Raw genomic sequence first — 9705 nt, 5'->3', positions numbered from 1 at the left:
CCTTTATACAACAACTAGGCCTTTAAGACAACAATACTCTCCTGCATGTGGTCATGACTCTCCCAGTAATGTTTCTGCTTTCAATTAATTTCAATTCAATTAAATTCACATTTATTGTATATTTAATGTATAGTGCTTTCCACAATACATATTGTTTCAAAGCAGCTTTACAGAAAATGCATGTCTACATTACAATTTAGAGTGATCTGTAATCAGAGGTGACTGTGTCCAAGTTATGTATTTCAGAAATGTACATACAAATCACTCAGTAAGCTAATAATGTATAAATTTAAAAAATATATTAATTTAAGGCAGAAACAATGAATTTGTTGAAGTAATGAATACATGTTTCGTACATTAGTAGTTTTGGGTGATTCTTTAATAAGGGGAACTTTTGACAGATTTGATAATGACAATTAATAAAGCCAAATGAAGAGATCATTTGAATCTAAAGTAGCCCAAGTAGCAGTGCTTCACTACAACGTAGTCCCAAGTCAATACCTGCCTAGTAAATTGCCTAGTCTTAATCTGCATTGCTATTTGTACTCGTTGTGAATACGCAGGCCACAACAAGTAATTCGTTTTTTTGTATTATTTTTTTTTATCACTTTTACTCACAGCATGCTATCCGGCAACAAAGGATTCTATTCATTATGCTAAGCTAAGCTAGCGGCGATGCTGCCAGACTAAGACAATGCATGCACTGCATGAGACAAAAATGCGTTTGACCACCTATCTAATTGTAGGGGAGACGGTGAATAACCCCTATTTCTAAAAACGGTGGCGTGTTCCTTTAATATACTTTAATATACTAATATAAGTTGTTTCAAAATAATACATTTAATAATACGCACTTAGTATAAGTACAATTTAAATATATTTCTTTTTCACCTGGGTATATTGCTTGTATGTTTCGAAGACACTCATAATGCATTTGTAATGTACTTGTAACACAAATAAAGTACACTTTAATATCAATAATCAAGCATGTAATTAGTCTCTACGCAGGCATATACTTAAAGTAGCCTATACTAAGTACACATAAAGTTGTTCCAATTTAGTACACAAAAGTACACTAAATACACTTAAAGTTATGCTTTACTACAATTTAATTACTACTAAAATATACTTAGTACAAAATAAGTTGTTTCAAAATAGCACACTTCAAGTTAACTAATCATTAACACACTTGAAGTATACTGATAATTAGTCTGGCTGCAAGTATACTTAGGTATTTTTTTTCACCAGGGATTCCACCCTCAAGCTCTTATATTTACGCACTAATCCAAAATACACTTTGGTTCACACCTCAAAGGGTCTGATGTCCATCCGACACAGCTTGGCGTCAGTAGATGTGTCAGTGAGTGCAGGACTGGCACCGCTCTTGGCCGTGGGGGTTGCACGCTGGACAGCGCAGCTCTCTGATTGACTCATTGAAGCGGTTGGCCAGCATGGACAGTTTGCTTCCATGACAGAGGGAGCACGGCGCACAACCTGAACCTCCACACTGTCCACATGAGCCTGATTCCTGCTGCACAAACAAAACAAGTAAACGAACTGATAAACGAACTGCAAGCAAAACAATTTTCTAATGAGCATGTATTTCCTTCTTCTGCAAAAAACACAAAAGAAAATGTTTTGAATAACCCCAGGGCCCAAACAATAGCATTTTAATTGAGGCCTTTTTCAAAATACCTTCTTTTGTGAAAGTCACAGAGGTTTGGAAAGAATTGTTCATTTTGTGTGAACTATGAATTCTTGTGAAAAAGCCTTGTGCTTAATTATACTGACTGTGCACTTTTAGTTTAAAGCAATGTATTTGCAAATAAAAGAAATAATAAGACAATTAGGTTCCACTTTATTTCGATAGTCCACTTTGGACATACTAACTATAAGTAACTTTGCAACTACATGTCAATTAACTCCCATTAGAGTATTAGTAGACTGTAGTAGACTTTCAGTAGAGTGTTAGGTTAGGGTTGGCCAAGTTACTTATATTCAGTAAAATATCTGTTGGGGGAGCATCAAAATAAAGTGTTAGCAGACATTAAGCAGACAGTCTACTAGTTGACATGTAGCTGCAAAGTTACTTATAGTTAGTAGAATGTCTAAAGTGGACTATCGAAATAAAGTGTTACCGACAATTAAAGTGCGCTTAGAGATATTAAACTTTTATTTTTACGTTTCTTGACACACTTAAAGGCACAGTATGTAAGTTTCGCCACTAGAGGTCACTTTTTCCAAACAATAACAAAGGTGTGGTTTGATGATGCAGTGAATGACATGTTGCTGTTTTTATTATACTTATATGCTGCAGTCGGTACTTTTGCTTTGTTGTTTATGCATATATTATGATTAAAGTTAGTTGTAAACTCGCATTTTATTTTTTCTAATGAAATACAGACAAGTGCTGAATTACTACTGATACAAGTCACTTTTATCTGACAAATTAAAATTGTGGGGTAACGCAGCACTGTTTTACTAAAATCACACTAAGGGGCTGTTTACACGTTAAAAACGTACAACTTTTTATGCGTTTTGGCCATTCGTTTACTCGACAACAGCGTTTTGGCTGGCTGAAAACGTGAACTTTTGAAAACGGGTTTCAAAGTGCAAGTTTTTGAAATCAGTCTCCATGTAAACAACAAAAACGCGAATCTCTGAAGACGATGACGTCAAGCACATGCGTATTACGTGTTTGGTCTATAGTGTTTCATTGCCAGAATACAGCGTTTTTTGTCGTTTTTGCGGATCCGTGTGAATGGGAATCGTTTTGACAATGGTGTTGTCTGTACACGGAAAACTCAAAGGAGAAACTTCTCAGTTTTAATTATATTGTACAGTAAACATACCCTAAATCATACTAAAATACGTGTAAGTGTGTTGAAATTTATGTTATAATGTTGTGCGTTCGCTTGGTGGCTGGTATGAGACACTTGTTGCACATAACAGTAAGTTAGGTCAATATTAAAATATCATATTAATAAAAGCTGGATGACTTGTGTTGCTAAATGGCATGCAGCTAATTTTAAAATATATTGTATGGTGGAGAAAATGCTGTATTACTGTTACTACAAATAAAGCTCTTTCTGATTATTCTGTATTGGCCACTTGACAAAATAGTGTTGTCTCTGAGGTACAAACACGTTACTCGCGGTAAATCAAGAAAACAAGACATTCACAGACTAAGCGTGTTGAGCTACAGTATATAACAATGATTAGTTGTCTGTCGATAAAGGTATCCAAACAGTTGCTCACCTGTCTAATAAACCATTTCATATATTAAAGTGTTAAATACTTTGGTGTTCCTATGGTTTCTGCAGAAGTAAAACCAGATATTGAGGGTAACGCAGATATGATGTCATTGACAGGCGACGCATTGACACGAGCGTTACACTGGTAAAAATGGCTGATTTCTCTGGATTTAAACACTGTTGGAAACATTATGTATAATGTAAGTACACAAGTCAACAAAATGTATAACACTGTTCTTGTGGTTTGTGGATGTTTTTATCCAAAAATATTACATATTGTGCCTGATCATATTAATGGTTTTATTTTAAAGTTAATAATCATTTGCCAGACTATAAAGATAAAACACTTATTTTTATGTGTCTTAGTATTAGACTACATTTGGATAGACAGAACAGAAATATTAAGTAGACTGAAAGATTTATGAAAGCGAAATGCACAAGGATTTATGCCATGGTTCATTATTTTCAATGGTGTTTCAGAAAAAGAGTCGTCATTAATGATGAATTGTGTTTCAGCAGCAGATAACATTCTGCAAATGTCTTAAGCATTGCTTTGTGAATGTGAATGTTATGAGTTATAAAAGTACAATGCAGCTCCGAGCAACTACAAACATATACTGTTGCAGACTACAGATCAATAAAACAATGGTCTATATACCATATGCTTTTAACACTTTGTTCAGACTCTATGGGACAATCAAAATAGCTACTATATAATAACATGTTGCCATCACATGGGATGTTTTGTCCCCAAATTGAAATAAAGTAATGGAATACCTTTACTCAATGTGTCGAATGATTTGAGATATCACTCATGTCTGTATCGGATAAAGCGCATTGAGTTAAGAGTATTTACAGTCTACTAAACTTCAGACAGTGGATACCTTTTGTTCAGTCATTACATCTGGTTCCTCTGCATGGGAACGTGCTGTTCTATGTCTCCCTTTGCTCCTGGACTCCCGTCCAGGGGAACTTTCTTTTCGGTCCTGACTGCAGTGAGGACTCCTTCCAGACTCTCTCTTTCTCTGAGGAGCTCGGATAATCCTCAGGTTGCTGGTGTAGATAATAATCTTTCCGAAATCTAATACGGGTGCCTGTAAAAACAAACACAGAATCACTAAGCAGAAGATTCCAAAAAGTACCATGATACTACAATAATTTCTTTGAATATGTACCATAGTACTACCATCATAGTGTTTGAAATACTTGAAGTACCATTTAAATAACTTGGTACTTATGGTAGGCTATATCATTCAGTACCAAACTACCATGGTATTAACATTGTCCCCCAACTTTTTGGAACAGCACCACCATCTGGTCAAAATGAAATAGAAAAAAAACCTTTCATTAAAACCTTAAAGGGACAATGTGTAGCTTTTTAGGTATTTTATTATCTAAAATCTATATTTTTATTCATAAATATGCCCTCAATGGTGTACAAATACCTATGCCAATGTTCAGACTAATCCTCGTAAACGAAGAATTTATTATCTTTATATACATGGGACGGGTAGGTCCACGGAGGCTTCCATGTAGTTCCGCCATCTTGAAAAACTATAATAGCAGAGAGGGACAAAAAGTAATAGGCCAAGGCGTTTCCACAACGCGTTTCGTTCAGAACCAGCGTCACGTGACTGAAGCCAGCAGAAGCGGAGGAGCAGAGCAGTGAGAGGCGCTTGTCACTGCCGCGGCAAGTTTAAAAGGCTGCACTGCACGATTATTTATACACCGTTCATTCATACATATGCTGAGTCACAGGATAAGGAGTCCTTGTCGTCGAAAAAGTCCAAAATAGATCGTAAAAGGAAACGTGACCGGAGATTACAAAAACAAGGGTTACTGTCAGGATAGCTAATGCAGGAGAAAGCTTTCAAAAGAGACCCTGAAGTTGCCTGCTTTCTTCTCGACAGGTAAGTCAATGTTACAGTCTTAATTACAAGCTTTTTTTCATTGCTTGATTGTGTACTTTATTATATAGACAGTCGAACATTTATAGTTAAAAGTTAAACAGGCTCTTTGATGAATAGCAGCTATTGAGTAAAGTAATGTTAGAGAAGGCTCTGATGATGATGATATCTAACAATGCACATACTTCAAAAAATATAACGAGTAAAGAAGGCATTACTACTAATTACCATAGTTAATGTTTTTGACAGTCAGTAGTTCATACTGTAACATTCTTTTTTTCGTTGTTTCAAGTTTCAGTTTGTTTTAAATAACAAACATGTTCACCCGAAGAAAAACTCGAAGTGCTATTATAAGACATCCTGTCATAGCTTTTAGGTACATAACGGCTACCGTAGATGCAACGCGCATTTGAAAAAGTGAGGCGCTGGAGAGCATTATTCGTTTGAATGCAAAATACAATTTCACCACTAGATGGGAGAAATTCCTACACAATGTCCCTTTAATGAAACTGGTCTTTATAGAGTCCTTGGGCCCTATTTTAACGATCTGAAACGCAAGAATCAAACGTGAAACACAAGTAACTTTGTGGGCGGATCTCAGGCGCTGTTGCTATTATACCGGCGGGATAAATTACTCTTGCGCCCGACGCAAATCTAAAATGGGTTGGTGTGAAGTAGCTTCATTATTCATAGGTGTGGTTTGGGCTTAACGTGAAATAAACCAATCAGAGCGACATCTCACATTCCCTTTAAGAGCAGGCGTGCTTGTTCCATGGCGGATGGCTATTATAACGGCGGATTTGCCAGGCGCGCGCCAGCAGCGATTCACAGCCGAGGAGACCGAAGTTCTCGTCAGGGCCGTAAAACACAGAGAAGTGACATTGGGGATGGGAGAAACAATGATACCAATGATGCTATATTTGGTCAAACTTGCTGTCTGCCATGTTGAATTTTTTCACTCCTCCTAGACCGTTGGTCCTATTTTCAGATCGTATTCAAAACATGCCTGCAAAAATTTATTAAAAGCTATTTCAATGGCCAAAACCATTCTCTAATAACGCATCAACAAATCTGATAGCATGGCACAAGGCTGATTCTGGGGCTGTAACTCTGCAATGCTTTGGCATATTGACACCTATTGGTCTAAAGTAATAAGCAAGTTAATACAGTGAATGGATTTGTGTTTTTTCAGCCATTCTGACGAAAATCTAAACGTGTCTTTAATTACTTATTCTTGCAGTTTTTCTGAAGCTCCCAGCCATACTTGCATGTCTCATTGTTCCTTTTTGTGCTTGGCCCTGTTAATTGCTGCTTGCAGCTATATTTTACTCTGGATCTATTTGACTTTAATAGACTTTTTAAAGTCAAGTCAAGAGAAAAAAGAAACCACTGGGAGAGAGATGGGGAATAGGATTAGGACATGACGCAGGCCAGACTGAAACCTGCATCCCCATGAGCCAACTGCCCTTTATGCGTCATGAGCCTGTGCACTACCCACTGTACCATGGCTGGTTTTTAAAATTGTGAGCCATTGATAAAATGTATTAGATTAAATGTTTGGGGATCAGGGATCTTGTGATGAAAATATGATAAAGATCCTGTCAGTTTTTGTGACATGTTGATATGCAAGGGAAGATCTTTGGCAGTTTAGTCTTTCAACAGCATGTCACAGGTGACATTTTCATGAAAATGTAAGCTTTATAGAACTATGTAAAAAAAAAAAAAAAAGAAAAAAAAAAGATGCAAATTAGCTTTCAGTCTTACTTAAGGATCCACATTGTTTAGGTTTGTTCAGTCTATATATTTGAATGATGTTCTTTTCTTTTTCAGATTTGAGGCAGAGAAACAATGGAAAGCTGAGAATGTCCGTGTGGAGGGGATGTAATTGCATGCCTATGTTTAGAAGCTGTGTTGGAGTGTGGGTCTATTATTGGATCTGGGAACTATGAATTAGTAACAGTGTGGCATAAAAACTGAGTGGCAGGAAAAGTTTTACAGCATTCATTTTTCAGTGCCAGAATTAAACTTACTAAACATGAGGAGGACAATAAGGAACCCTTACAAAAAACACACTTTGTGTTTCGCCCACAACAATTTACCTTTTGCCAAACTTAGTTGGCCAGCTTAGTTACTGTTGCAAGATTTAAAGAATGTCCCATAGGAATAAAATGATTATTACTGTAAATAGGGCAATTTTCATCCTTATGTGATCATAAAGTGGGATATATATATATATATATATATATATATATATATATATATATATATATATATAAATATATATATATATATATATATATATATATATATATATATATATATATATATATATATAAGAAATGAAGATGAATTTCTTAATTTTTGCTATAAATTAGACTTTTCTATGTGGGACATGTTTTGTCCCGACTCTCAAGAATCAGCGATATATATATATATATATATATATATATATATATATATATATATATATATATATATATATATATATATATATATATAAAATTAATATATATACTATTCTTGGGCTTGAATGACATTGCAAGGAAAGCATTTATCAATTTGAAAGAAACTGTTAAATTACGCAGTAACAGTTAAAAGCATGTAGAGACTGAAAATCAGAATCAAGGCAAACACTTACCGTAGTGAATTGTAAAGAGAAAGGCCTAATTTGAAAGCAATGATAACATTAGTGAACAGAACATTTCCTCACATTATTTCAACACATTTCATTAGGGTACTCTTAAAGGTGCTGTATGTCATTTATTTTTTGACTGTACTAAAGTATAATAATACATAATATCCATTACCTGTTGTTCATTCTATTATAGTGTATATGTATTATGTGTATTATAGCACACCTATACCAGTTTTTCTTCTTTTTTCTTTATATTTGTATCTTATTCACATATCTTTTTTATTATTTTAATATCTGTGTACTGTTGTTGTCTCTGTTTACTGGAAGCTTCTTCTGTCACCAAAACAAATTCCTTGAGTGTGCAAACATACTCAGCAATAAATCTCTTTCTGATTCTGATAGTATGTTTGCCGAGATTGAGGACACATGACTGCTAAGTTCTAAGGGGGGATTTCTGTACATTTGTGTTTCGAACTATCCAAACAGCCAGATCGCAGACAGACAGCAACAGTTGCTCAGTAATAACTGATTGGACACTGAAGTTTTGAGGATCTGGTTGGTTTATCCACCCTATTTTCCAACATGGAAGTAAGCTATTTGTGTGAGACTTCTGATTCATTTGACACTATAGGGAAATAACGAGAAGAATAACAAACTGCAGTAAATGGTAAAACTATTTGCGCAACAAACCAGTGTGTTTCAAGCAATATCAAGCAATATATAATACAAGCTGTGAAGACATTTTTACTATCAAAGTTAATGCTATTTTATACTTTTATACTACAAGATTATGGCAAACTGATTAAGGTTTTCTTTTCAATAATTTAATTATTTGTATGTTTATTAATATTAATTCATTACATTCATTTAGGGATATTTTGGTTAGGGTTTGGTTTAGGGTCAGTTACTTGTAATTATGCATAATTTACTACTATTACTATGGACCATGTGCATCTATAGATCACTTTCAAATAAATTAAAATAAATGTATGTTTTAGTGCAGGGTGTTCTTACTTTATTATCCTGTGGAAGATCTCCACAGGCCAGGGAATTGTATCCCTTCACTCCTCGATAGACGTTTATCCTCTGGGCAATCAGGCCTGTCGGAGGGAAGAAACTCTGGTCCTGGATGTCTTCTAAGCCACACAGATGTCCCATCTCCATCTTGGTGTGCATGAAGCTGTGAGGGTACTGCTCCTCTGGACTATCCAGCTCCTGTCCATCTTCATACACATGCTTCAGGACCCGGCCGCTGTACGACGAGGCCAGCTTGAACCTCACCTTTTTGGGCTTGCCCTCAATCAAGGTGCCTGGTTGCTCATGGAGCTCCTCCATAGTCCCTCTCATATGAAATTCCCAACAGTCTTGTAAAGAACAGGAGGAAGAACTGTGGAAGATAAGTGTTGAGGAAAGGCTGGGGTAGTCCAGCTGCTTTCCATAGTCCTGATGAATTATTGAACAGGGGATCTTTTGCACAACAGGAGAGCTGGAAATTGAGACCTAATGGTTTCATCAAATAATGATGGTTGAAGGAGAGAAGCAGGTGTGTCTAATTTGCTTGTGCATCACCTATAATGAACGTCAATATGCATTTCATCTGAAACCTCTACTATTACAAATGTTGTGTGTATTGACTTTGTGGGTTCACTTTGAAATCTTTGCGTCAGTATAAAGATTTACACCTACAGTAAATCAATGAAAAGTAGTAAAAGTGTATAAGATTACCTACACTCATATGAAGTTATATCAATAAATGCCATTTGTTGGGGGGCAGACATACACAGACAGAACAGAAATTACACAAAAAATGACTTTCTGCACCCTGCACTGTTTTCAAAGTTTTCAACTTTGGTTATGTTAATTACAGTTTTGTTGAATTTAGAATGAATTTACTTGTTCAGTTTTGTTA

The 9705-nt window shown here is 35.6% G+C and overlaps 1 protein-coding gene across 1 annotated transcript; it reads right to left on the bottom strand.

Annotated features, from left to right (window-relative positions):
- Window positions 1-1357: 1357 nt before the first annotated feature.
- On the bottom strand, window positions 1358-9131 carry grxcr2 (glutaredoxin and cysteine rich domain containing 2; the record flags this gene model as incomplete). The annotated part of the gene is made up of 3 exons (XM_082141472.1): window positions 1358-1531; window positions 4139-4348; window positions 8811-9131. 3 exons carry the CDS (start codon window positions 9129-9131, stop codon window positions 1358-1360), a joined length of 705 nt encoding a protein of 234 aa, XP_081997598.1.
- Window positions 9132-9705: the final 574 nt, after the last annotated feature.

Source organism: Leuciscus leuciscus (genome assembly GCF_965113295.1).
Source record: "Leuciscus leuciscus genome assembly, chromosome: 16".
NCBI lineage: Eukaryota > Metazoa > Chordata > Actinopteri > Cypriniformes > Leuciscidae > Leuciscus > Leuciscus leuciscus.
The sequence above is the reverse complement of the archived record's forward strand: the minus strand, read 5'-3'. Positions and strand labels throughout refer to the sequence as shown.